The following is a 27,748-nucleotide window of genomic DNA, read 5'->3' on the forward strand; positions in this document are numbered from 1 at the left end:
CTGGGTACACACAGCTGTCCTCAGGAGAGGGAAAACTGCAAGGCTGTGCCCCCTCAGGGCACATAAGTGACCTCAGACCTTCAGCAGGATCCCCTGGCTAGGCCTGCACAGTTCTGGTTTGCACTGGTAGATGGTGGTGTCATAATCATTATTTTAGACCAAACAAACCAGTTTTCTCTTTCTGCGTAGTTTAGTTAGGGCTGGGAGAAGGAAACATAGAAAGTTCTTGAAATTGCCATTTCAATTCACCCAGAGCATGCACACAGAGTTCCTGTGCTGCTGTCCCTGCTCCTGTCACAGAGAATTACTACTTAATTGGATATTCTACAATTCTATGATTTTTGAGTTGGAAGGGACCTGCAAGACTCAGTCCAACTCCCGGCCTTGTGCAGGACATCCCAAGAATCTCACCATGTGCCTGAGAGCATTGTCCAAACACATCTTGAACTGTCAGGCTCAGTGCTGTGCCCTGAGGAGCCTGTTCCAGTGCCCAGCCCACCCTCTGGGTGAAGAGCCCTTTCCTGATATCCAACTTAAACTGCCCCTGACACAACCTCAGTCCTGTCTGGTCACCAGAGAGAAGAAATCAGTGCCAGCCCCTCTGCTCTCCATCATAAAGAAGGTGCAGCCCACCATGAGCTCTTGCCTCTCCAGGTGCTAGGAGTGAGTGCTGTGAGAGTGAGAGAGACCTGCACTCCCTCTCCTGCCCCTGCCTCCTTTGGAACCATGGTGTTACAGTACCAACCACGGTTACCTAAGCATCTTACTGAACTGTAAGTGCAGAGAGGAATCTAGAGAGAAATAAGCCATTCTGAAAATTAAACAGTGTTTTTATTATGGATATTCTGTCAAGGCTTGACAGAGGAGTTAGAAGAAATGCTTTTTGTCAGTTACATAATTAGAAATAAAAATACCAGAATCATTACTACAAACACTTTCTTGCTCTACAAGTAAAGCAAATGACCTTGATTACAAGAAGAGTTATACTTCTAAGCCATCCAGCTTGGGCAGTTTTGAATTCAATTTCTCATTGTCCAGTTCTAGAACTTCATGAAAGGAACTTGGAGCGGTTTTTCTGCTGCGTGCTTCAGAGCCAAGGCGTAAGTGTAAACCCTGGCATCTACTGCCAGCTGCTCCTCTGCTGCCAGCTCTGAAAATTAAAAAAAACATGAGATGCTGTTAAAACCTCACCTTTACAGAAATGTAAGTCCTTGCTAAAATGAAGATGTGTAGCATTCCAGACGCTGCAAACTCCTCCTGCTATCACTAACTCACATACCTGGCCAGGTCTCTCACAGCTTTTTGCTTAACTTATAACATAATGTATTCTAGGGTGAGAAAGGAGGAGCCTTGAGAAGGGATTCTTGAAGCTCATGTTAGTGCATTTAATGTGTCAGAAAGCTCTTACCATCAATCCTTTGCAGTAGGTCATTCTTTGGAAGTGAAACAACTTCCACAAATTCTAGGAGAGAAGAAAAAGGTTTATACATCCTTCAATTAGTGAACAGTAAAGAAATTTACCTCAATTTTCTGTTTCTTGCAATTTAGAAGGGGAAGGAGACTGATTTAATGCTCATCATCATCCAAAAATTGTAAGCTTTCATATATCAAAAAAAACATCAATTAAATGGGGAAAGGCAGTGACTGGGCTCACTAAAAACCACACTTGGCAGAAAAAAGCTGTAAATACAGTTGGGGGAAAAAGTGTAGCTGGTAGTTATGAAGGATAAGAGAATCCTCAAAAGAGAAACCTCCCTTTTGAGAATGAAAAATACACTGTTGAAGAAAACTTGTTTGGCTTCTCCTGGTACAGGAATGGGTTGGAGATGCATTTCAAGACCAAACCATCTCAAAGGGTTTGTTAATGATGAATTTATGCTGGCTTACCCCTCCCCTGTCTCTCTGAATTACTTGTCTTTAGGGCTTGACCTACAGCTGTTGGGGGGGCAGCAATTTGTATTTCCTGAAATACTGGTGCTATAGGTGCAATACTGGGAAAGATAATTGACGTAATAATGCCCCTCAGGAATTTGCATCTAGGCCAAAGTCAACCTCAGGCACATTTGATTAGGGTCAGGAGATTACCCAAGCACAAATAAAAACCAGTTTTAACTGACTTTTTCCAAGTAAAACTTGCCATATGAAGAATCATGACCTTATTGTCAATGAGATCACAGTCACATTACGTACCTCCATCATCTGCAAGTGAAAAGAGTAGTGGGTTAAGGGGTTGAAATACACTGAGGTTTATAATTAAAAAGCATTTGATGACTAACTGACTGTGAGTGACACTGCAATTACTTCCAGAGTAAAGCCACAATTGAGAGCAGTATCTAGGTTCACAAGTGCTTATGGCCCTTACTGAAATTTGGCACTGAAATGTTTTAGAATTGTGAGTGTGCCAACAGCTGACACTTCACATCTGGGTTTCCCCAGTGGATTCAGCAAAGACACACTCATCTAGACTGCAGGATGTGATTGGAAGGATGTGCAGCATCCAAATCAGCTGGGACAGAAGAGATGAAGTGCTGGGGTTAATTGTTTTAAACCCATTGTTTTGTTATCTTCTTAACATTTTCAAATAAATGGTACAAAACTCACCAAGGTTTTGCTTAGGTCTCGTGTTCTCAGCCTCATCTCCATTTATGATGACACTCACAATGTGTGTTGTGCTGTTTGACATTCCTGGGTCCAAGCACAGAGCTGCCAACAAGCACATGGAGAGGTTCATTTTCCAGAGCAGGAGTCAGGCACCTTGACATTTTAACAAAAGCCTTCACAGAAATGTATCTGATACAATAGGAGAATATATATTTGGCATACATTTGTGCTGTAAGAGTAGCAAAAACTTTGTCTTCACAAATTCTCAGAAGTAATGTTTCTGTAATTCTCAGCTCTTTTACAGATCCCTGGGAAGAGTTGTTTTCACAGCCAAATTTACTTTCCATTCCACAGACTGAAGATTTACTGCGAACTATCCCTTATACACTTCCTCAGTCTGTGGGAATTTAATTTTGCCATCACCTGTCTCCAACCTCTCCCAATCCCCAGCATGCAGTTGTACCCAATAATTGAGAGACAAGACTCAACTGCAATGATATTTCCTCAAAATCCTAAGTTGCCTCACCTACCTTCTCGTTTGATTTATGATCCTCATTTTGCCTTCATTTCATCTTATGTAGGAAGCATAGGATTGGAACAGTCATGTTCCAAAGGATCTCTGAATTTGTTCCAATTACTCTCCTTTCTTCTTTCCAGCTGGAGGACCCGAGTGCTGTCACCTCCCCACAAGTACTGTCACATCCCCACAGCCGACACAAGGGTGACCTCTGCATCATGCAGCTTTTTTTTACTAAGTTCACAGAATTCCAGCAATTTAGACCTTTACACTAAAATGCCAAATCACAGCTTGAACAATTGGGTTTTGTGTAAAGGATCTTAATTAATAGCAATTTTCTCCCTACAGACATCAAACTTACTTCAGGCAGAAGTTCAGCAACTGATTCACATCAAGGACCAAAGTTTCACTTTTACAGCCATGAGATACTACCCTGCTAATCTGCATAGGCTTTGCTGCTTGGATTTTCCCTTTGGTTTAGAGCATTTCAGACATTTAGAGTAGCCATCAAGACAGAATTAGCTTTAGTGGGAAAAAATAAGGAAAAGCAAAGACCTGGAGTACATTCAATGACTTCCCCCTTGTACCCAGTCTCCTCCTTCAGCTCTCGAAGCGCAGCACTTTCTGCTGACTCGTTTTCCTCAATGAGGCCTGGGAGATACATAACACACAAAAACAATTAAAAGCTTCCCACTTAACTGTAATATCCATCCTGAGATCTAATCAAGCTTTATGGAAGAGGGGAAACATCCTCACTACTCTGTCTTTATAGAGGGATAAATGTTAGGAAGGATTCCAATCCCTGGATTCATTATCCTGCTGCCCACATCCTTAACCAATTATCTACAGAATCATGATGCCTTCCCCAAAAATGGCATTAATATTCTCATGAGGGAAAGAAGCCAAATGCTTTGACTCTTAGAGAAAGGAGAAGTGGAGGGAATTTTCTCCAATCTGCTAAAATAAACTTATTTTGGTTTTGATTATCAAATATTCCTATTTTGGAATAGCACATGGAGCTCAGCATGGTTTTCCAGCCACAGCTTCATTAAGATCACAGACCAACTAAGTTGGAAAAGACCTTGGAGATCCTCAAGTCTAACCTGTAAAATACATAAAGATTGACACTCCAAGCTCATCTAAACACACTGAACCATAAGTGACTCATCCCAATGTTTCAGCCACTGACCTGCAGGAAATTCCAAGCAGTAGCCATTGATTGGGGGCCTGAACTGTTTCACCAGACAATGCAGTCGTAGTGCAGGGTTCTCTGCAGCACTGCTATCACTGCCACACCTACCACAGCCACGGGAGACACAAGGACATGGAAGTGAGGTTTTAGTGCCAGATCTGGAAGGAACCCACAAACTGCTACTCTGAGCATTAAATGTTTGGATGCCTGCTCCATAATCCTGAGTGATGAATTTAAGCTCTTTATAACATGCATGGTGAAAGATCTTCAAAGCTCCCCAGCCAGCCAGAGGCACACATACCAAGCAAGACTGAGCCTCAGGGAAGGGCTCTCTTGCCTACCAGAACTGCTTGAAAGCCTCTGTAGGGAACTCTCTACCCACCATTTCTAAATCATGTCCCAAAGAGCCCCTTGGCCCCTAACAGTAGACCCAATCACCAGTTTGAGAGCTACTCTGTGTCAGGGCACCCCTGATGTCTTAGGAAGTGCTCCATCATTTTAAAGTGAACAAAGTGACCATGGGAAAGCATTCCCACCAGTAAGGTTCTGATTCTTGAGCACTTCAGTTAGCCTTTCATTGGCTCAGGGTATAGCCAGCTCTGCCAAGCCACTGCTCCACATCCTCAGTCATTCAGGAACAGATCAGCTCAAAATCTGCATTGTCAGCTTATCAGAAGAACTTACACAGGAAAAAAATGCAAAGAGAAAAAGCCACCAATTCTTACCATCAGCTGTAACTCCCTTTTTGTTCCCAGTACGCTTTACAGTTTCCCAAGTTCTGTTTAAACAGAGAAAATCACAAATGAATATATAAATCATCTTCTATTCTTGCTACTTTCACTTAAAGCAAAATGTACCATCACACAGTGGGGCCTGGTAAGAAGCAGCAGGCCATAGGCAGGCCCTGTCATACACTGGCACTATAAAATATCTATAGTATAGTTTTCTTTTGCCTACTTAAGGGGGAGAGAGAAAATAGTTCATTTTAGTTACACAAAAAATCCAATCTTGCTAATTTTAAGAGGACACTCTGCTGATGAAGTGGGAGGCACTAGAGAGAGCAATCAGTACAGAATCTAACACATTAAGGGGAGGGAACATGTTACAACAGCATGTTGTAACACCTACATAAACACAGCAAAACTAAAGAGTACAAAAGAATTGGACAGAAATGATAACATACAATTTTATTTTAATTAAGGACATTAATTTGTCAATAATATGGAGAATCCAGCTCCACCAGCAGGGAAGAAGGAGCCCACAGTGAAGAACCAGAAAAGCCACAGGATGGACTCTTGATTGTCACAGAGTAGCTGCACAGCTGGAACTTGCTTCTGTGTAACATCCTTCCAAAGAACTGGAAATGCAGCACAAGTCCAATGTGCCCAAGAGGATTTAGGAGCCAAATTCAATCCCAATGCTTGCACATCTGCCTGAGAAAGATTCTCCCCTCTGAAGAGCAGGAACTCTGAAGGAACCTCACAGTGAATAGCTCTCATCCTGTCTGGAGGGATGTGTTTGTAATGCTCATCTCTCTAGGCTGGGCCCAGTCTGTGCAATTGGGAATCTGGAACACCAGAGAGGCAATTACCTGGTTTTCCCAAAGGGATCAGTGTAAGTTGTTTCTGAAAGCTTCAACCATTGTCTTTCTACAATTACCTAAAATAAAGAATTCTTTGTTAAATACATTATAAAATTAATCCCAAAGAATTGGGAGAAACAGCACAATTTTTTTAAGTTCTTTTGAAGAAAAATTTCAGCATCCCACTACATGCAGGAATGTGCAACAGCATTCCTGTTGCTAACACAGAAAAAAAATTACTCTAAATTATTGAATATGAATAAAAATACAACCCCAAGACAGTAGCTTTTCTTAACATGAAACATCTTAACATCTTTCTTGGTTTTATAACCAAGTTTTGATGAATTCAGTGAGATTTTATGTACTGCAAAGTCCTAATTTTTTGGTAGGATTTTGCAAGGGTAACATATCAGCTGCAGAAGGGTCTCAGTGCAGCCCAGAGACTTCAGCTACACTGGTGCTCACGAGTGCCCCCTTAGCAGAGAGCAGCCCAAAAGCTGAGCATGCAAGACTGAAAACCAAGCTACCCTGAAGCTTTTCCTGCCCTTGTGTAACTGCTGTACTCTGCAGCTCTGAGAGTGACACATACCTGCCCTTTAGTGACACATATCTGCCCCTTAACTCATCAGAGCTGCTGAATGAGTGCTTGGCATTAACATTATGACCAAATGCCTTTTCTGGGCTAAGTGAGTTTATTTTCCCTATGATGTTTCCTCATCTTTGATGCTATTCATTTAAAAGAGAAAAATCCCTAGATATTAGCCTAGCAGTTTGCTTCTTTTACTGTAACTTCTTTTAAAATGAGTTATTTTTATTTCTTTGTCTATTACTTTGATGGGCAAAAAACATCTGCTTATACCAGCCTGAATGTGCCTTCCCACAAAAAGGAAGAATAAAGTAAGATCAGCTCCCACTTTCATGGAAGATAATCCAGCATCAGGCCACACTGTTACTGCACAGTTACAGAACCACTTCTGATATAAGAGCCACTGGCAGAAAGAGAGTAAATACTTCTCTGTATAAAGCCCACAAAATGATTGAAGAAAGTAAATAGCTTAAAATATGTAAGATCTAATTATAAATTTCCAGTGATATGAAAGAGCACATTGTTTAAAAAAGAGAATAACTAAGAAACATTACAAAAAAACCCCAAACAACAAACCAAACAAACAAAAAAAAAACCCAAACGATATAAAACCAAACCAAAAGAGGGTAAAATGAAAATGCTGCCTGCAAAATACCCAGCTCTTAATAGAAAACCCAAAAAGATTACAAAAATTTAATCCTTTATGCTTGTGAAATATTCATATTAAAAAAATGCCTAAGAGAAAAGACATAATACAAACAAATCTCTTTCCTTGTGCTGTGGAATCGAAAGAAATTCCAAGAGTGTTTTCACTCCATGAAGAACAAATAATAAAGAAATCACATTTGTGTTACAGCAGGAGCAGGACACTGCCAAACCTGCCTGAACACCAAAGACTAACTTTTAAGAGTTCACTTTAAAGGGAACAGAAATAAATACAGGCAGTTTAGGGTGAAGGTGCTTCTAATAAGAATGAAGTAGCTCCAGAATCCTTTCTTAGGACTGCTATTATTCTTACTGCTTCCTTACTGATGTCTCTGAAACAGCAATTGTCTAAATTCAAATCCTTTCAGCAAACATCAAACGTGGTACAATCCTAAATGTTAAAGCAACCCTTGGTGCTTTGCCACCTTAAAGAAACAGAAAACTGTTTGAAAGAGAAAATTGTTGCTGAGTTTCATAACCCACCAATTTGTAAAGTCTCTCAGAGATATCAGCATTATTTCTGAACACTGAAAAACCTCCTGAAGAGACAATACAAGAAACAGATGCAAAATCTGAAAAAAAAGAGAAGCAGCTTAAAATAATGCTACACTGTAGATTTCTGTAGATTTCTCTCTCCTTATTGATAATTTGTATAATTATTTCAATAAAGAGGAATGTTACACCTTTTAAACTCTCTGACAATCATGAAGAATTTTTTTTTTACCTTTTTATGAAAATCCAGCCCCTCTAGCATTTTGTACTCTGCACTCACAAACTCACAAATAATTGTTATTTAACAACAAAAAGTGCCCAACCCAAGCATGCTGTACCTCTTCCTTAAGCACGGACTGTTTAGCTGTTTTTGCAACTTCTGTGGATGTCTCAGCTGCCATTTTCAGCAATGTCAGGTTTTTCCCCTCCTGTGCAAAGTCCAGATATATATGAAACAAAATCAATATTTGCTTTCAGTGTAAAGTTAAAAGGTTCATTTCTGCATCGTAAATTAACAAATATAGCTTGTTGGAGGAAGTCAGGGACGTGTGATGGCATGTTCAATTCATGCTTTCAGCTCCACCCAGTGATTTCAGAGCCAAATAATTCAAAGGAGAAATGTAAATTTGGGTCAGATCACTGACTTGTATAATTTCAATAGTCCTATCAGCTGTCAGGTAGCTAGGCCAGCTGAAGACACTTAGTTAAGTGTCTTCAAATGTCAGACACACATACAGACAATAATGCATTTCAAATAGTGGCATTCTGATCCGGGTGAAATGCTCTGTCAACAGTGTCTGGACAACAGGACTGAACAGGACTGTGCACTCCACTGTGAAAGTCCAAAAAAAAACAAAGCCCCCTTATACCAAGAGGACTTCAGTGGTAAAAACTGTCTGCTATTAAAAATAAGAACTAGAACCTACCTCCAGCTTCCATCACAAACAGACACGTAAATGACTCAATCCTTCCACTAAAAACAAGGTCAAAAACCGTGGGGCAGCACATGGGGCTGGTGTGACCATGGCATGAGTCTCTTACTGGGAATGATGTGTCCAACACCATGCAAAAGGCAGAATTTCCATTTAAAAAGTGCCCAAAGCAAGGCTCTGCACCTGCAGCTTGTGCCTCAGCCTGCATCCCCAGGAAAGTGAGATTATGCATTCCCCCCATCCAGTTCCAGCCTAAAGACACAGCAGACAGCAGAGAAAAATATGTATTAGAGACTGACCCTGTGTCACTGTGGAACTACAGGGCACTTTCAGCACAGAAACTTACACCAGGGAAACCATCTCTGATATTAACTTAATACTGAAATCCTGAAAATAATAATGAACCATAAGCAAAAGGCAGTGACAAGAAACAAATCAGTTTAAACACCAGGAGAGATGAGATGAGATAATCTTAAAGATCTCAATCATCCATAGCATTGACGGTCATAATCTTTCCAAAAAGTCAAAAAGAATCTTTCCATGACTTCAGCTATGGATTAATAAGGCTCTGTGTGGTCTCTAGCAAAGAACAGCACCAAAGTGTGTGAAAAGCTTCTCAGTCACACCCAACTTCAGCACTTTCATTTTTTACTTCATCTTTATCTCTTTTGTGGTAACATCTGTTGCACACCAGTGAAACATGAAAGGGCAACAATCAGCTTCCTTACATACTGGATTGACATGTGCTTGCAGAAAGTAGTTAAAAGGAACAGGTAGGACTAAATATTTCTGGTTATCAGCAGGAGTAAAACTAAAGTACATGAAATAATTTCCTTGGTCTGTACAACGGGCAGGCTCTCTCTTAATTCTTAAGAAAGTGGTTTTAGGTGAAGTTGGTGATAGAAGTCAAATGTGAAGACTGGTTTAAGGCAACATAAGTCTTGAAAAGAAACCTTAACCTGTTAAACCAAATTCTGTTCCTCAAAAAAAAAAAAAAAAAAAAAGGAAAGAAAAAGAAAAAGAAAGTTCTATAATATTCTTTTAAGGCAATGAAGCTCCTTTTCAAATTTACAGTTTTATTATCTACCTTACCACTATTTGTAACACAAACTGCTCATTTGCTTGTGTTCCAGTTTCTACCCCACTTCAGTTCAGTCAGCTGTTCCAATGTTTGGAACTCCCCTCTCTTAGGATTGAAGAGTTTTCTCTGGACAAGGGCCATGTCCCATGCTGTGACTCTCAAATACAAGATGAAGCTTCCCACCAAACACAGGCAAAAGAAGCACAGCCCAGGAGAAACAGTCAAAGGAGGCTCTGTGTGGTGTCTTTAAAAACACAAAAGCCTTACATACCCAGCTACAGCAAATTCACCTCCTACATTTGGGATGAATTATAGCCTTTTGCATTGTCAATATAAATATATCAAAGGAGTAGAGAGTGAACCATAGCCTTGTTAAAGTTGTCTTTGGATTGGGCTAAGTCTTGCTCTTTTACTCTCCCCTCACAGGAAAGTCTTCCTCTTTTACTTCCTCTTTTACTCTCTCCTCACAGGAAATCCTGTTCCATTGATCACCCCAATCCTTCTGCACAAATATCAGTGTATCTTTCCCAAATGTGGATTACCACAGCTGTATCATGAAAAAAAAAATACTAGAGCATGGCAGATATATATACTGCCATATAAAAATAAATACTCATCTCATGGCAGAAGTTGTTTTCAAAACAGCTTGTTCTCTCCTGAGAGATTCAGCAGTGACTTGCTACTTATAACAACAACAAAAATACACAGTTTCAGTGGTTTGAATTATCACTGAAACCTAAAATGGGTGAACATCTCAAAGAGAGGGGAATGCTGATCTAGCCCAGCTTCTGTAGTTTGGGTCTCCTCCACAAGTGGGTGCAGTAACTCTATGTATAGTGACATTTTTAGAAGTTCCACCAAAACAGTATTTTTGTCCAGATTCAGTTGGCAGCACAGAAGTGAGAATTTCTGCTGTTAGAAAGCTGAAATACTGTTTGGTTAAACGAAGGCTGCAATTCTGGCATCTCACGTTAGTCATGCTGTCAAGGATGGTAACGTCTCCTGTTCATAAACAAAATTAGCTGCAACTGAAAATTAAATTTAACACTAAAATGTGAGGTTTCTAAAGGCCTATTTAGCTTTCAGAACATGCCTTGTCTTGCAGTTCTTCTACCTCATAAAATTCACTCTGCATATAAATATGAGTTCATCTGAGTTAAAAATTCAATGCAGCTGATACAGCAGCCTGGCTACCTGATTTAAGATTACATGTGCTCTAAGAATACACCTTTTTAATTGTTATAAATGCAATGTTAAGAATATGTCAAAGTGCTCACATTTATCAGCTGCCTTAACATGAATCAACAGCACTCAAACTATCAATTATGGGGGAAAATAAATGTTTTCTACTTTGTCTGGTAGTTTTTGTGCCCAATGTTAGAGTGTACTTCTGGCAAATCATGCTACTTCTTCCATTTATTTCAAAACTCTGGTCAAATTCTGTCCTGAAAAGCCATGCCATTTATAAAACATGTAACTTTATTCCCATTGCTTATTTCTTTATTGAGTAGCTCCCTTTCAAGGCAGCATCCAGCCATTCTACAGTTCCCAAATTATCCTTCCCAGCAGTTAAAATCTTAAGCCAGCCGAGATCTGTGAATCAGTTGGAGAGAGAAGTCAAGATATCAGAACTATACTTCAATATTAATACTTAGATAGATGGATTAGCTTTCCTAAATCACTTTTCAGAAGACATTCTCTGATCCAAATACACATTCCAGCTGACAGCAACCAGATTTAATAGAAGCTCAGCAATGGGGGTCCCATGGCAAATTCAAGGTCAAGGTCAAACGAAATACAGATTTTCCTATAAAGAATGTGCAAAAAAGACACTGACAACATTTTATGCACAATTTAACCAACAGCACTCTGAGTTATCTAAACTGAAGATAAACATTTAAAACTCCTAAGGTACTTTAAACTTGTTACCTGCACTTTAGTGCTATGACTCTAGAAACATAATCAATTTAGGGTCAATTAAGTTGAGGGGAGGGAGAAAGTTTCATTTTTATCACGGTATCTGGAAGCATGGATGACCCACCAAGTGCCAAATAAAACATGGGCAAGTAACTGCAAAGCAGACAAGGATTTTCTCCCAGAAGCAGAAGAGGGTGAGGGGCAGCCCCATGGTGTTATGAAACTTCCCAAAAGCTGAGGTGTCACACAGCTGGGGAGTCTGACCATGTTCACAGGGGTCCGAGGAAGAGGGAAGAGACCAGGATCTGACTCCATCTTTCAGAAGGCTTGATTTATGCAGCTGACTGTGATTGGCCATTAATTAGAAACAACCACATGAGACCAAGCACAGATCCACCTGTTGCATTCCACAGCAGCAGATAATCACTGTTTACATTTTGTTCCTGAGCCTCTCAGCTTCTCAGGAGGAAAAATCCTTAGGAAAGGATTTTTCAGAAAATATCAAGGCTACAGGGGAGACATCCCCAGACTGCAGATGTGAGGGCACAGGAGGAAACAACGCCATGCAGGGGACACAACAGCTGAACCACGGGGCTTATATATCCCCCATTCTACTCTGTTAATGCCTGACTTGGTACTCAGCAAAATGAAATAGTGGTTGATAAAAAACACGAGCTGACAGTGTGAGCTCGGGGCTGCATCCAAAGGTTCCGCCCCTCTCCCCTGCTCTTGTGAGAGCCCACCTGGAGCTCTGGGCACACTTCTGTGTCCCAAACACTACAAGGACATGGAGCTGTCAGAGCAAGCCCAGAGGAGGCCACGAAGTTGATAAAAGGACTGGAACAGCTCCCCTACAAAGGCTGAGGAAAGTGGAGAAGGTTGTGTGGAGACCTCAGAGCACCTTCCAGCACCTGGAGGAGCTACAGGGAAGCCAGAAAGGACCTATTCATCAGAACTGCAGTAATAGAACAAGGGGTAATGGGTACAAATTGAAAGAGGGGAAATTTAGGTGAGAAATAAGGAAGAAATCCTTTACTGTGAGGGTGGTGAGACACCAGAACAGACTGCCCAGGGAGCCGTGGATGCCAGGTCGGATAAAGCCTTGAGCAACCCGGTCTCATGGGAGGCGTCCCCGCCCGTGGCAGGGGGTGATTGGAACTGGATGATCTTTAAGATCCCTTCCAGCCCCTTAACATCTATGAAACAGCTCCATGCAGGGCACACGCGGGCACAGGGAGGACAGCAGAACCTACAAGGATAAGGCGTTACTCAGCCACTCCTGGGCAGGGCAGAGCGAAGGCAGCGCCGCGGGACGCTCCGGGCGCCGCCGGCTCCGGGCAGCGCTGAGGCGGCGGGGGCGGGGCCGGGCCCTGTGCGCCGGCGATGGCGCCGGGCGGCGCCCGGAGCTGCGCGGGAGGTTCCGGGCGGAGCGGGAGCTTCCGGGAGCGGCCGCGCTGAGGAGGAGGAGGAAGAGGAGGATGAAGAAGGAGCAGGTGGCGCACTGCCAGTTCTCCGTGTGGTACCCGCTCTTCAAGGCAGTCACCATCCGCAGGTGTGGGCGGTGAGGGGCGGCGGGGGCTGGGACAGGCGGTGCGGGCATTAGGGGAGCGTGTGGGAGCGGCTGGGAGGAGTGTGGGGCGAGGGAGGGTATCCTGCTCCTCCCCTCAGCCCTGCCGGGGCTCGCCTGGAGTGCTGTGTCCGCTTCCGGAGAGACATGGGGCTCCTGGAACGGCTCCAGTGCAGGGCTCCGAGCGTGTTAAGGGACTGGAAGAGCTGAGGGTGCTGGGCCTCTTAAGCCTCGGGGAGCACAGAATGGTTTGGGTTAGGAGGGACCTTAAAGATCCTCTGGTTCCAATCCCCTGCCATGGGCAAGGACACCCTCCTATAGACCAGGGTGCTCCAAGCCCCTTCCAACCTCCAGGGATGGGGCAGCCACAGCTTCTCTGGGCAGCCTGTGCCAGGGCCTCACCACCCTCACAAGAAAAAATTTCTTCCTAATATCTATCTAAACCGACTTTGAACCCCTTCCCCCTTGTGCTGTCACTACAATCTCTTGTAAATAGTCTTGCTCTATCTATCCTGCAAGTTCCCTTAAGGTACTGGAAGGAAAAAGAGATGTCTGAGAGGGGACTTTATTAATGGATATAAATCTCTAAAGAGGGGGTGGATGGACCAGGCTCTGCTTGGTGGTGCCCAGCAATAGAGGGCAAAGGGAAGAAACTGATGCCCAGGAAGCTCCACCTGAACATGAGGAAGAATTTCTGTCCTGTGCAGTGCCCAAGCACTGGAGCAGATTGTGCAGAGAGGCTGTGGAGTCTCCCTCACTGGAGATATTCCAGAAGTGTCTGGGCACATCCCTGTGCCCTGTGCTCTGGCATGGCCCTGCCTGAGCAGTGAGGTCAGAGCAGATGAGCCCTGTGCTCCCTTCCTGCCTGACCCATTCTGGGATTCCCTGGGGTTGGGTCAGATAGAGGGACCTGTGTGGGGCATGAAGGATTGATTGAGCCATCAGCTGCAGCCCAGGGAGCTGGGGTCTTGTCTCTCCATCCCAAGGGAGTGTTTTGGGAAGCCCTGGGGCAGGCCAGGTACCCCTGTGCTCCCTGCTCTCCTGGTGGGACTCCATGCTAAGCATCAGGAGATACCCACACTGTTCTTATTATCCACATCCTGTATCCACACTGCTGCTCCTACTTCCTACTTAAACTATGACTGAGTAGATCCAACCCAAGTGGCCTCCTTGGTGTTTCTATGTATTTCTGGAAGCCATAGGAAATTCTGCACTTTGTAAGGTGCTGCTCCAGGTCATGAGATGTTTACAAGAGCTATCAGTAGCTCAGGGAAGTCAGGATAGCCGCCCTGCTGGCTCAAAAAGTGCTGACATCATGTTTTTAGTAATCAAAGCATTTGATCTTTTATCTTTCTTAGTGTTTAACACAGGCTTATTTTTGGTAAGTTTCGTGATAGTCCTGCGTTTTTGGAACCTTAGGGTGGCATAGGCAAATTTTGATTTGGATTTCAGAAGGAAAACCTTTAGTTTGAGCAACATGTTGTCTCCTCACAAGCTGCACACAATGTTACTTGGAATTTCTTAAAGCTTTGAAGGAGTGGGGCGTTTTTCTGTATTTCATCTAAAATTTTTGTCCTATGCTTCCATGGAAGGAGAATGGGCACTGCTTTTTTGGGTGAGGGATAAGATGGGCAAAAGAGAATTTTCTTCCATAATGTTAGGGGATAAAACATAGTGTTGTTGGGGTATGTGCTATGAAAAAAACAAATTCTTTTATTTCACTAGGATTTTTACTATAACAATTAATAATAAGATATTAAAGAGATTTTCACATTTCTTCCAGTGTTATTCTTCCCCTGCCAGAGAATGTGAAAGAATATTTGCTGGATGATGGAACACTGGTAGTTTCTGGAAGGTAAAGTGTTTTTTCTCCCCAGCTTCTGAGTATTAATGCCATTTTTTATTCACAGCACCATTTTGTATATACATATTGTACTGAACATAATGAGTTTTTCAATTTGACCAGGGTGACTGCAGTAAACCTCACACTGTGTGAGCATGTGAATGGGCTGACTTTTGTTAGTACAGCTGGATTTGCTGGTGCCTGAAGCAGATCTTAAAATCCATGAACTACAGTTTCTGCTACACCAAGTGGACAAAGTCCTTTCATTTTTTTTCTCCACCCTTCTTTGGGGAGAGTACCAGTCTCTGGGATGCTCAGCTGCTGGTTTGTGTTTGCTTCTTTGGATCTGGTTGGGTCCAATTCACAGGCTTGACCTGTCCCATGCCAGTCCAGGGGTGAAGTGACATTACCTGAACTTAATTCTCAATAAAATAAGCTATAGACAGACTCAATAATCAGTAACATTTTATATAATCACTTGCAATCCATGCATATGACAAAGCTGAATGTCCTGTATGAGCACTCATGCCAGGATTTTGGATGCAGAAGAATGAGGTGGAGAGGTAGCAGGAGCAGCTGGTAAGGACACAGGCCTTGCTCTTTGTTTCTGTGTAGATCTCACTGTGTGGTTCCCTTGTGGAATGGTTGCTGCATGCATCTTGTTAATGATCAAACTCACAAATCAGTCCTCACTCCATGATTCCCTACCTGGGAGTTTGCCCCTTGCAGAGCAACCAGTGAGGCTGTGTGTGAAAGGGAGCTTGGTTTGATTTATCAGCTATCAATTTATATAAAAATTGAAGCTGTTTAAACGCCTTGTTAACATGAAAGGGTTTAATTTTTAATTTCTAAATTCTTTTTCTTATTAAAGGATATGCAGAAAATTAGAATTGTTTTTTAAACTATTTTGGATCAGAAGTAGCATTGTCACCTGCTTCTGCAGAATTGTGTAATTTATTTAGCAGCAGCTGTATATTTTAATAAGCCTTTAGAAAAGCTGGAATTGAAGGTTTGACTTAACAGCTGTGTTCTAAAATTTTGCTGTCTCCAATGGAGTAATGGACAGCTGTATGATTGTCTTAAATTACATTTTTAAGATGTTTGCAGTTAAAATTCCTTTTAGAAACCATTTTTTTCTCTGAGTTTAATTTCCTTAGCTATAAGTGAATGGGATCTTGCAGTCAAGGCCAAAATTGCTGCTAACCTTCAGTGCACCCCTATCTGTCCTCTAGATCTCAAACACTGGATTGATGGCTTAGTCCCTCTGGAAGTGCATTGAGGGACTGCAGAGACTCAGCTTGTCTAAGAATTGACTTTTGGCAGGGATGTACATTTGACCTTGCCCTGTTTGCTACATTCTCACTTCCCATAGGATCATCTTTGGTCAGTCTACTGAGTGTGGGGACATTTTCTTTTCAGAGCCAGGAATTCACAAGTTGACATTTGAAACTCAAGGTTTATGAATTTTTACTTGGAAAGGGAATATGGAGGCGAAAATTTAAACTTGACTTATTTTTAAAAAAAATAAAATTGTATTTATGTCAGAGTACAGTAAAGTTGGAAAAGAATCATTAACAGGGTGTCAAAAAGCTTCAATTATGGTGTTTTAGAGCAAAACCTGATCTGCTAATTTGAAAGAAGCAAAGTGTTCAGGGTAGGACCTAGGCCTAATGCCAGCTATTCAGTCTTTAGTTTTCAGTACTGGTATCTCTGATTTTTCTCTGCCAGGGTTTTGAGGTTTAATCTTCTTATGAAAACATTTTGACATCAAGAGCTGGAAATGGCTGTGGAAATGTAGTGGACATGGTCAGGTCAAACTCCAGTGCTTAATTTTTTTTCCTGTTAATTTTTTGTCTCAGAGAAGATCCGCCAAGTCATGCTCAGGAGGGGAGTGATGATGCAGAGGAGATACAGGTCAGTGTAAAATGCAAGTTTTCTCTTGAGAAAAATATGAGTGTATAACTTTTTCTGCATAATTTATAGGTGTGGAGAGTCCTTCACAGAAATAATTATCATGTGGTAGTTGCCATGCAAAACACAAAAATGTGATCACTTATGCTGTGAAGTCAGGGAAAGTTTAAGATATTTCTATGCTCTTCCACAGAAGACTTTTATTTTTCATTTCTTGGTAATTGCATTTGTAATCATGACTAGGGAATGTTGAAATTGAACTCAATGCTGTTTCATGCCCTGAAAAATTAGGAGTACATTTGGAGTAGTTACTTCAAGAAACAGTGAAAGTTTCTGAGGCCATAATAACTCAGAAGGCCATTCTAGAAGGAAAAACACTGAAAAATGTTGTAATTACAAAGTGACAGGAGGTACAAAAAGGAGATGAAAAAGAAATAAAAGTGAAGCTAATGGATGGGGGTCTAAGGATGGAAGTGCTGGAGCCAGGGACAAGCTGTAGATAGGGAAGACTTGAGTTCTGAAATGTCCATCTTTCTGATATAAATCAAATTTGAAACATACAGAGATCTCTTTTTATCAATACTTTAGAGTAGTACTTCTGCTGAATATACTGGGTTTTTCCTGTCTTACTTAATAGCCAAAATAATTGCAGGATGGTGATGTTACGCTGTCTGGGGCAATGATTTAATCTACATGTTGTAAGAGGCTGCATGAATTCTGATATGCTCATAAATGATAAAGGATGGCTCAGGAAGATGGTAACCTTTGGTTTGTTCTTATTTTCAACAGTGGTCAGATGATGAGAACACTACAACACTTAAGGTAAGGTCCTGTAAAAGCCCAGTGTGGGTTTGTCAGCAGTTTTCCATTCCAGCCTTGTGATACAAACTTGTTGCTTGTTAGAGATATCTCTTGCTGAATTTAACATTTTTCAATCATTTCAGATGGATGGCAGTATAGATATCTGTAACTTCCAAAAGGTTTTGCTGGCTTAATTATATTTAACTAAAATAAAACACTTTTCTTCATCCCTGACAATCATGCACTTGTTAGACCATAGGAAATGAACTGCAGTACACCTCTAAATATAGCTCTTTCATTTTCACCACTTTGAGTATCTCCAAATTATTTAATCAAACTGGATGCAGAAGAAACCAAGCCCCTGCAGCTTAATCGGCACAACTTTTCTCTTGATGTGCCATTATTTCTTCTCAGTACATCTCTCTATATCATGTTTTTTTTTTCCTTTCCTGTCTTTATGGTCTCCTTGCACATGGAATCAAGATCATAATGGATGCAAACCAGGCTTTCTTGATGTTTTTCTTACATCTGTTTTTGAAATTTGCTGTTGCCCTGTCACTGTCAGAGTTAAAAGTACTCAAGGCACTTGTCTGCCATTGATGCTGTGACTTGAGGTCCCTAAATCAGGGTGTGGAATTGCTCGTGTTGGATTAGGTGCCATATAATCACAGCCCTGCTTTGAGTGGTGCTTCTGCTAGCACAGAATTTATAGCCTAGAGTTTAAAACTAATCCATTTCAAATTTGTGCACACTGATTAATCTTCAGTTCAAATATTTAACCTTTGATAGCCTAGATTCCCTTAACTGTCAGTTATTTAAAACAAAGGGTTTAGGATCCATCATGGTTTGCAAAGCTCATGGTGATGATGGTAAATAAGTAAAACCAGAGTTTTGAGTCAGGTTCTGTTATAATGTAGAACACAATAAGGAAATACATAATTAAGAGGTATTTACCTGTCAGAAGAGCACAGGGCAAATGACTCTAGGTAAGTCCACAGCTTCCTCATGAGGGAAGTGGAGGGGCAGAAAATTCTGGTTTTAGAATAACTTGCATTAATATTAATGGTTACAACGCCAGGCATTCAGAATTCAGGAAATGATGGAGTCCAGCTTGTTTATGCAGTTGTAGAACTTTCCTCTTGTGTGTATATTTATCCTCTTGTATAAATCAAATAATCATTGGTAACATTTTCCCAAGGAGGCTTAGTATGTGCTGGTATTACATATATAGCAGGACTCCTGATTCCTGTCAAAACAAGAGAAGCTTGGATCAGAATGCAGTGGATGAAGAGTTTTACTTCTTGCAGGAGCAGTTTCTAGAATCAACTGAAAGTCTAAAACTAAAATTAGAGAAGTGGTTTTTTTCAGTTTTCTGAGTGTAGTTTCCCATGGAGACTAGGTAATGTACGAAGGAAAGGATCAGAATGCTTAAGTTCAGCCTAGGTCACTGCACTAAAATGTGAGAAGGTTTTTTTAAATGTTTGCATTTGGGGAAGCTGCAGTGGGGAGATGCCAGCATGTATGAGGTTTTTTAGTCACTTGTATGGCTGTGAGGGTTTTGTTGTTTTAGAGGCATCAATTAGCTTTAGCCTAGGAGTTACTTTAGAATTGAGTTTCAAAATGGGCAGAAACAGTGTTCCTATATACTTCTTGCTATAAATGCTATTATATGAAAAATCTTTGACATATGCTTCAGATCCTTTCATATTATTTTAAAGGTCAGCAACCTGTTTTTTTTTTTCTGTAGCACCACATTCAGGGTAGAGTTTGGAGCAACCTGAAGAGTTGGGGGTTTTTTACCTCAATTTTAGATTTTCAGTGTGCTTTACAAGGCAAGGTTTTCTAGTCCAACCTTTGCAGTGTGTCCTCTATTTTGAATCAATATATTGTTAAGCAGCTACTTTAAGACCTAATTGAAGAGCAGATTAGTTAAAGTATTACTAACATTTTATAAAACTAGAGCCTAAATGAGCAACTGTCACTCAAATTGCCTATGAATTGATAAAGATATGTTTAATTCTAAAATCACTCTTTAGAAGTTTAAGTATTACTGGATCTTATTTATATACAGTAATCTATCACAGGATATAAACTGGCAGGTAAGGATTTAAGGTTTGGTTATTTGACTTGTATTTTTGCCAGCTGTTGCAGATTTCATGGTGACTGTTATGATGTTTTGGGTTTGAAGTTTGTGATACTTGCTAGTAATGAGAGTGAGAACTGGGAGCATTTTTAGTTTTCTCTGATTGAAAAAATGACAGATTTGATAAAGTGATTTATTTAAGTGATTTTATTGTGCACTATGTTTCTGAGGTTCATACTGATTTTGGACTTATTTCTAGTGCAATATGTATTTCTAGCAGTATTTAGAAGATGGCTACACTTCACTGTTAAATGTGTTGAAATTTATATTTTGCTTCTCTGTTCTTTGTTCAGGCACCAGAATTTCCTGAGTTCACAGCTAAAGTTCAGGAAGCAATAAGTTCCTTGGGTGGCAGTGTTTTTCCTAAACTCAACTGGAGTGCTCCAAGGGTAAGAATGCTGGCTCCCAAAACTTGTAACAGATGTTGTCATACAAAATGTTTTGTGTTTGTTTTCTCTCAATGCTTTGGAAAGAAGAAGAGAGTAGTGGTTCTGATGGAAGGAAGAAGTGATACCCAAGGTATCAGTGAAGTGATGGATTCTTTAAGTGGAATCCACCACTTCCCTGATATCTTGTCTATCACTAGGTGGTGATGGTGCCTTTTTAGGGAGGCTGATCTATGGCAGCACTGACTTTCCTATCTAAAACTAGTTCAGGATACTAGCTGAAACCTTTGCCTGGTAGAAAGATGAGAAGCACCACAGTTCCACAAAAAAAAAAAAAAAGGCAACTAGCTTTCCTCTAGTTAATTTTAGGTACTCATATCTTTTCTATCACTATATATGACAAAAAAAAGAAATAAACTTTCCTCTAGTTAATTTTAGGTACTCATATCTTGTCTATCATTAGATGGTGATTTTCAGGGAGGCTGATGCATGGCAGCACTGACTTTCCTATCTAAAACCTATATCCTGATCACAGATGTTGTGTGATGGGCAGGCTCCTGTTCAGGATACTGGTTGAAACCTTTACCTGGTATAAAGATGAAAACACCCCAGTTTCAAAAAAAAAGGCAATAAACTTTCCTCTGGTTAATTTTAGGTAGTCATATCTTGTCTATCACTAGGTGGTGATGGTGCATTTTTAGGGAGGCTGATGCATGGCAGCACTGACTTTCCTATCTAAAACCTATATCCTGGTCACAGATGTTGTGTGATGGGCAGGCTCTTGTTCAGGATACCAGTTGAAAACTTAACTTGGTGTAAACGTGAAAAGCACACACAGTTTATTTCTTAACTATACTGTAAGAATGAGTGCACCCAAATATTGTTGCTCTGTGTTCTCAAGAGACACTGTGTTCAATCAAGGAATCCAAGAAAGTTCCTGGAAGCAGTAAGGCAAAAACCTAATTTTGCAAATGAATTTGCACTGCTTTCATCAGAGTATTCATAAGGAAAGCAAGCACTATTTTCTCTTTTAACCACTAATGAAGTTTACCTCAAAATAAAAAGAAATAATTTTCTGCATGTACTTCAAACTTTGCATAATATTTAGATAGACTTGGAGTTTGCAGTCTCTCCTGCTCATAAAGGTGTGTTTCAGGTATCTCTGTGTTTCTTTAGGATGCCTACTGGATAGCAATGAACAGCTCTCTGAAATGTAAAGCTCTCAGTGACATCTTCCTCCTCTTCAAGAGTTCAGACTTCATCACCCGTGACCTCACTCAGCCGTAAGTCCATTTCCAGCAGACAATCTCAGTTATCCACAGCCAGGAAGAGCCAAAAGCAACCAGAAACACCTTAAAGTAGCACATGCAACCAGTGTGCCTTGACAGTATGGACTAAGAACATGTATTTTTTTGACTACCTTTGCAGAGCAAGTCATGTTGTATTCTTGAGATTTTTTGCCTTCCCACCCCTCTTGGTGTTTACTTGTTGCTACCCTCCTTGTTGGTGCCACTTCTTATGGTAATACAGTGTGACTTTACCATGTCCTCTTATTTTAAAGCTGTTGAGGTTTGTGTGGCTGCCTGGAAGATGCTTGAGACTTCTGCTAACATATTTCAGATATTTCTAGAGCTTGTTCTGAACCCAAGTTCTTGTAGCTCTTGAAACAAATCCATTCCAGATGACTAAGGACAGCAATTACAGATAAAATGAAAAGTATTATGTGCTTGGGGTTGATTTTAATCTGCTCACATGAAGGGAGTATTTAATTGTATAGGAACAGTTTCCTCCTGTAGTACCTGCATCTCCTTGATTTATGTAACTCATTTCTAAAATACAGCATTTTTCTGAAAGAAAATGAGATTACTGGGGTTGATATTTCTGTTACTATGGTTACTTTTTTGTTTTTTCCTAGACAAGCAGAATTTCAAAGAAAAGGGGCAATCTGTGGCTTGGTATCTGAGAGATTCTTTTCCAGTAATTATTCAATGCTTATTTATAGTACAGGATCTTTCTGGAGACTCAGTCAAATGCAGAGCCATTGTTCCAGGAGCCTTACAGGGGGTTAACAGGTGTAAGTTTCATGTCAAGTGGCTTATGTCTTGATAAACATTTTCTTTTTAAAATGTGAAACTAGTTACATTAATGCTGTGCAACTGCCTTCTTTTTTATTCCTGCTGCAACTCTACTGAGACTCTCTTCTCCCAGTTTTTGGTACATGAGAAAAAAAAAGGGGTTCTTGACAGCAGGGCTGTAAGTCCAGTTCTGATGTTGGGTTTTATATCATGCCTAACCTGCAATGAGAGGAGGTGCTGGGGAAGAGACTGAGGAGGAGGGGAGAAGATACTGGAGAGATAAAACAGTTTGAAAAGTATGCTGGGCTTGGGAAACAATTGTGAAGAATGAGAATTCATGATTCTGGGGTCACAGAGAATGAAAGGAATGAGGGAGATGAGAAATCTGTAGTTTACATGTCAGAGGTGAGTGAATTCTCAGAGGCCTCTGGTGCTTGCCCATGGAGCTGCTTTTCATGGTTTCCCCTAATAGGTGGGGTGTCTGGAGGATGGCTTGTTCATAGAGTTGAGCAATAAAATTTCTGTTGCAATGGCTTTCAGGACTGATTCTTGTAGGTCTGAAAAGGGCTGCACACTTGGCATCATCTCTTTGTGAATGTTAAATAGTATGGAGTTTGTATTTACTGTCTTCATGCATAAAGAGGTCCAGCAAAAACTACCCAGAGCTGTTTGCAGAATTCCTGTTGGTTAACTGTTTTCTAGTGACTCTTGGAGACAAGCAAGTGTTCAGCAAGTGCCACTTGATTTAGATGTGGCAACTCCTTGTATGGAATGGTAGAATGAATTGGTTCAACCACCTTCACTGGTACTGTAATCAGTGTATTTTCTATCCAGATTAATCTTGTTTCAGTTCCAGTCAGTGCCTCAGCTCTTCACCCCTGCAGTCAGCACTGGCTTGGCGGAGGGGCAGTGAGGACATTCTGGGGCTGTGCTGTGGGGTTTCACAGCATGGCTGTTGCCTTGGAGCAGCAGTGATTTCACCTGAAGTTCACACAAGAACAGTGGTGGCTGAGCAGCCCATAGCAGGCACATTCCCTCCTCCTGATCCTGCTCTGGGAGAATAACCTCTTGCAGAAAGGCAACACCTCAAACTCCACTGCTCCAGTCCATTTAGGCTCCTTTTCCAATGTGATAAGACCACCAGATAGTGCAGCTAAGGTGGTAAAAAAGTAAAGCTTCTGACATGATTGTGGGAAATCACCTTGGTCTCTGTGTATATCTTGTCATTTATGACTATGTCATACTTGATTAAAGCATATATATTATTGTCCAGTCTCTGCTTGGTATTTCTAAATGACCAAGTTATTTGTACAGAATGTCTCCAAACAGTGCCATGATTATGGCTAAATCAGAACAGTGGTCCTCCTTAATTATACTATTGATTAGCTGCCAGTTCACTAGTCCTTAGCAAGCAGAAATTAAAAATGTAGTTGGCATAAGAACCTGAAGCTGAACAAATGAAAATTACATACATAATGCATCCAAATCCCTTGGAAGGACTACTTGGAGAGAGGAGAAATGCACTATATTTCTACTTTGTCAGTAATGCTCAGTATGGTCTAAAGGTTTCTTGCCCTACATAAGTAACAGCTGAAATGCTGAATACCCTTTTTTGGTGGTGTTGTTTTGTTTCCTGTGCAATTGTATAAACTTAAATATCCACTTCATGGGCCATAATATGGTAAACGTGCTGCAATGGCAATTTGTAGGTCTGGGTTTTAACCTAGAAATATGAGCCAGTGATGTGGGACTTAAGGCAAACCACTTTCTTTGCCTTTTTCTCCCTCTCCCAATTCCTGTCTACCTCTAAACATTGTTCAGCTAAGGGAATGCCCTTGTTGTAACTCTCAGCTGTCTCAAGTTCTGAGAAAACTTCAAACTATTAAAAAATATGGACTCATTGCAAATATACTGAGCATGATTAAATTGCTTTGACTGTTTTAAAAGTTTGTATTCTTTCATGATGCTGACACCTTGGTTGAAGAGTTCAGACTAATAAATTGCCTTTTCCATCATGTTAATTTTAAATAAATTAACAAAGACTTCAGAGCGATGTACTCATTAATGCAGTTGATGTTGTTTCTGCTTCAAAGTCAGCATTGTGTTTTACTTAGCTGAGTTCACAAAAAATCTTGTGGGTGGTGTGATCTTAATTTTTCAGGAATTAATGTAGGCTTTCAGAAATTTAGTGTTGAGTATATGTGATAAAAAAATCCCTTTCTAACTGGGATTTCTGTTAAGTGGTTAAAACTCTTTTGAGCAGAAAGCTCTGTGTAGCCCTGGTGGATGTATTGGTGTAAAATACAGTTTTCTTCCTTATTGTTAGAATGGGTGGACTATGTTTTGTTAAAGCATGATTGATTGCTCACCTTGAGACTGATAGAAATGTTAGCAGTACTTCTAATGATGAGATAGTGCCTCTTCATTCTGACAACATTTCTGATGCCAGGCTTAATGCTTTTAATATTGAATTCCAAATTGTAGGAAAATTTCAAAGCTTTTTGAGATGTGGAGGAATAAGAGCCTGTGTTCTCCCAACCGAAACATAGGAGGCAGTGTTGGACCATGAAGAGAATGTGCCTTAGCACTCCAGTATCTTTTTGCAGGAGTTGATCGTTTAGGCTTTAATATAAACTGTTTGAAGGTAGGCAGTTGCACACGAAAGGATGTGGAAAATTAGGCCTTTGATGGTGATTTTTTTCTTTTACTCTTGCCTATTTTTCCTAGCAATTTACAGTGTGGAACAAGATTCACTTTTCAGTGGTGTATGAATTTCCAATTTCTTTTAGGCCTCAGAGTTCCAGCAAGGTTTAATATTAAAGGAATAAAGATACAGTTCGAAGTCTCGTAAAAACTTCTCCTTATTCTTTTTTAAATAAGATTTTAACATAAACCATGAGATAATATCAGGGAAGTATCAGGTACAGAATAAATTTTACAATTCTCATCATATTCATAATAGTTCCTAATTCTCTCAGTGATTTGCAGATGAGTTCATGACTTTCTTAGTAGGGTGGGTACTGGAGAAACTTGCCAACCTTTGCTTTTCTTAGTGTTGAAAACTGACCTGCATAATCATTTTTGTAGTTATGTCCTGTGGTCAAGTATTTGCATTTGGAGTTTGACATAGAGCTGCCACATATAAAGAGATCTTGATCCTTCTGGTCTTGACTTCTAAGTGTAACTCTGTAAAAAAGCTGTTCACCAGAACACAACAGAAGAGTTTGATCCTTTCACCCATAGTATTCAAAATGACAATTTTCAGAGGCTTCAGAAAATACAGCCCAGGCATGTCTCAATTTGGGGTGCCTGACATCTTTCTGATTGCTCTTTCAAGCATGTCCAAACCTGAATAGGATGTGGGTTGAAGACACCCCACTTAGCATTGTGCCTCTAGAGATCAAAAGCTCATCTGTAGTACACAAGTTCAGATGGGTTTCAGCAATAAATGTTACAATGAGCTGGTAAAAAATATAAAATTGCAACCTCAAATCACCCAAAATTTACTCCCTGAACAAAGGTGGCCTTTTGTCAATGAAAACTCATGATAATATTAAGAAGGAAAATTAGATTACAAAAACATGAGTTTATTTTGTCTTGTGCTGTGTTCACCTGTTTTTTCATCATTTGCACTTAGTCCTGTGTCATTAAGGTTCAAAAAAAATTTCCCTTTCCATGTCTTGCAGTATTTTTGCCTGTGTGCTTGATTTGGCAGTGATACCTGCACAGTCTGTGGGGCTTGGGATGGCATCGAAGGATTTAATTTTCTGACTTACAATGGAAGAGGAACCATCCTTCCCCACATAACTCTTATCCAAAATATTTGGGAGTTGAGTTAGGGAATAATTTTGATTATAAGGCTGGGGTTTTATGGCTGCTGGAAAAGACTGTAATTGGAATGAAGTAGATTGCAGGTACCCCAATCTCAGATATGAAGTCTGTGAGAGGTAATACCAGTCCTCATGTGCAGGCACTGTAAAACTCCATGTGCTGCACTTCAGCTGCCTTTGTAGATAAGTTTATTATTATTGGCTTTGTGTGTGGGGGGGATATTTTCTTCAGCATGATAGGCATATACTCCAGTAAGGGAGCAATTCTGACTCTAGCAAAACTGTGAGCTCTCATGGGTTTGTTTCTGTTGCTTTGACAGATCTTAAATTGTGGGGAATCTAAACTGTAGCTGAAGGATGTTATCTGTTTACACAGGCTTACAGATATATATATGATGTGTTTGATCACTGTGCTTTTGGAAAGTCTGCCTGTATTGCCCTACTTTTCTGTGTGTTGTGGATATTAAAGTCTACACTAAAATGTGTGAAATTTATTTCTGCTGGCAGCATACAGAATGAACTCTTACAATAGCTCTTCACTTCAAACCAAAGGCTGGGAAGCCATGTCTTACAAATGCAGTGTTTATGTGAGGTTTTTGGGTTGTTGAATGAAGTTCACTGCCAAAAGGAGATCCTATAAATATTGTATTTAGGACTATTGCTCAGCAATGACCCTTAACACAGTTCTGTGCTTCCAAGTAGTTTGTTGCCAATAAGGTCAGGGAGTAGAAATGGAAGAAAATCACATGTTCTTCTGTGAATACCTTTTGAAAGTTACAGAATCTATTGCAAGGTTTACTGTAAAATGACAAAAAGGTACATGGAAGCTGACTTGGCTTATAACTGCCTCCATTCTTGCTAGCTCCTGAAAGGAGACCAGCACACTCAGCCCCTCACAAGGGACAAAACCTTGACATCTGCTTGGAGTTGTGGAAATAGTTTTGTTTATCCCACTCTCGAGGGATTTGTAAGAGTATTTCTTAAGGCTCTTAATTTAGAAAATACCATGCTATGGAATCAGGAGTGCTGAGCTGCAGCGCTGTTTTGCATCCTTTATTCATGGAAATGAACTGCTGTAAGGCATGATGATGTGTCTCTGTTGTGTGGTTTGGGAAGTTAAACATTAAAAGTACTTGGCAAAACATGCTGCAGTGAAACTGGATTAGATTGCTCAAGTTTATTGGGTTTTTTGAGAATTCAGTTATGCCAACATAACAATACAAAGGGAAAAGAGCAGCACTGTTGATTCAAACAGAAATAAATCAACAGTGAATAAACACTGACGTTTTGGACACACCCCTGTCCGGATTTAAGTGCTTCCAAATCACACTAGAATAAAAGAGGTGATTATTCTGCTTTTTTCCCCATGATTATTGTCAAAAGGAGAGTTGTTATGTATTGCAATTTATTTCTTTGTACATATTGGAAATAATTTAACAGTAGTTCTTATGTTTCACATGAGACCTGTTTCAGTTTGGGGTTATTTTCAGTTTGGGGTTATTTGGGGTTATTTTTATTGGGGTTTCAATTATGTTTCAGTTGGGGTTATTTTTCTCACTATGGCTAAAATCTTACACGTGAAGCAGA

The 27,748-nt window shown here is 40.5% G+C and overlaps 2 protein-coding genes across 2 annotated transcripts in view; one reads left to right on the top strand and one right to left on the bottom strand.

The window, feature by feature from the left end:
* Positions 1–809: 809 nt before the first annotated feature.
* NUDT5 (nudix hydrolase 5) lies at positions 810–12,862 on the bottom strand. Its single transcript, XM_036401657.2, is given in 11 exon segments — positions 810–1,150; positions 1,409–1,462; positions 2,191–2,199; positions 2,602–2,703; positions 3,674–3,769; positions 4,308–4,364; positions 4,367–4,414; positions 5,036–5,088; positions 5,902–5,969; positions 8,014–8,103; positions 12,859–12,862. Coding segments are annotated over 10 exon segments (660 nt in total). The 5' UTR covers positions 8,077–8,103; positions 12,859–12,862; the 3' UTR covers positions 810–1,040.
* A 121-nt stretch (positions 12,863–12,983) lies between these two features.
* Positions 12,984–27,748, top strand: part of CDC123 (cell division cycle 123) — a 32,988-nt gene continuing 18,223 nt past the window's right edge. Inside the window, exons 1-6 of the mRNA XM_036401656.2 lie at positions 12,984–13,157; positions 14,956–15,027; positions 16,875–16,929; positions 17,716–17,748; positions 20,164–20,259; positions 21,433–21,539. Coding sequence (XP_036257549.1) covers positions 13,084–13,157; positions 14,956–15,027; positions 16,875–16,929; positions 17,716–17,748; positions 20,164–20,259; positions 21,433–21,539 — 437 coding nt within the window. The 5' untranslated portion in view covers positions 12,984–13,083. The remainder of the gene's footprint in view (positions 13,158–14,955; positions 15,028–16,874; positions 16,930–17,715; positions 17,749–20,163; positions 20,260–21,432; positions 21,540–27,748) is intronic.

The sequence above is a fragment of the Molothrus ater genome, chromosome 5, assembly GCF_012460135.2.
Source record: "Molothrus ater isolate BHLD 08-10-18 breed brown headed cowbird chromosome 5, BPBGC_Mater_1.1, whole genome shotgun sequence".
Classification (NCBI taxonomy): Eukaryota; Metazoa; Chordata; class Aves; order Passeriformes; family Icteridae; genus Molothrus; species Molothrus ater.